This window comes from Lipotes vexillifer, unplaced genomic scaffold (genome assembly GCF_000442215.2).
Source record: "Lipotes vexillifer unplaced genomic scaffold, Lipotes_vexillifer_v1.1 scaffold1115, whole genome shotgun sequence".
NCBI lineage: Eukaryota > Metazoa > Chordata > Mammalia > Artiodactyla > Lipotidae > Lipotes > Lipotes vexillifer.
The window spans coordinates 216642-217658 of record NW_006792080.1 but is presented as its reverse complement, the minus strand read 5'-3'; the positions used below and the strand labels follow the sequence as shown (position 1 = coordinate 217658).

At 66.7% G+C, this 1017-nt stretch overlaps 1 protein-coding gene across 2 annotated transcripts in view; it reads right to left on the bottom strand.

Moving 5' to 3' along the window:
• Positions 1-456: 456 nt before the first annotated feature.
• The window catches only part of ALDH1L1 (aldehyde dehydrogenase 1 family member L1), a 43580-nt gene continuing 43019 nt past the window's right edge, over positions 457-1017 (bottom strand). For both annotated transcript variants that reach the window (XM_007465258.1, XM_007465259.1), the window contains one exon: positions 457-512. In XM_007465258.1, the coding sequence (XP_007465320.1) occupies positions 457-512 (56 nt within the window). The remainder of the gene's footprint in view (positions 513-1017) is intronic.

Genomic DNA, 1017 nt, shown 5'->3' with positions numbered 1-1017 from the left:
CCCGCGGGGCCCTGGATGGGTGTGCTCGGCATGGGGGGAGGGCCCGGCCACTTGCTGGGGAGGCGTCCGCGGCCCAGCCTGCTTCCTCCCTAGTGTCTCCCGGGATCACTCCAACAGACGTGCGTCCTAACTTCATCTCAGCACCCGGTTTCAGAGGCGGGAGCCGACACCTTGCCCAGGAGGGCTCCTGGCTCTCCCGAGCCCGGCCAGCTGGCCCGAGAGCAGGACTCCCACGGAGGGTCTGGGCACACAGACGGGCCGGGACGCAGGGTGCCAGCCAGAACCTTTATTCGCACGGGGCCACTTTCTGCCCGAGACGACGGCCACGCTGACGGGACAGGATGGGGGTCCCAGATGGGGACAGGGGTGCAGGCAGGAGGCTTCCACCACGTTCATGGAGGGGCTGTACACTGCAGGGGGCGAGCCCACAGCCGGGGACACATCCTGAGGCCCTCCTCAGTACTCGAAGGTAACCGTCTTGACCCGCAGGTACTCATTCAGAGCCGCCTCTCCTGCAAGACACCGCGAGCCCGGGGGCAACGTCATGGTCCCCGCAGCGCTGTGGTCTCATGACCCCGTTGGCCCTGTAGCTGAGAAGCGCATTCCGCTCTCCTGCACCTTCACACCCCCCTGCCCCGCTGCAAGCTTGACGTCAGAGTGGATCCCCGACTGGACCTAACCCCCAGCTTCTGGCTTCCACAGGGGCAGAATGCGGGGAGTGGGACCCACCCTACATTACAGAGAAGCCAGGGCAAGAGGGGTGCCGGGCAGAAGTCCTCTTCCCTGGGCAGGCAGGCCTGGTGACACCGTCTCTACACTGGGACTCACGTCACCACATCGGGTACGCTCAGCCCCCACGGGTTCCCCTCTCTGAAGCCTGAGCCCTGACCGCGGACCCAGGTCCTGCAATCCGGCCGTTGCCTGCCTCCCTGGCCTCCTGCCCGCCCCTGGGCCCACTCCAGCACTCGGCCTCTCTCTGCAGCTCCAAGACCAAAGCTGGTTCCCTCAAGACCCGCC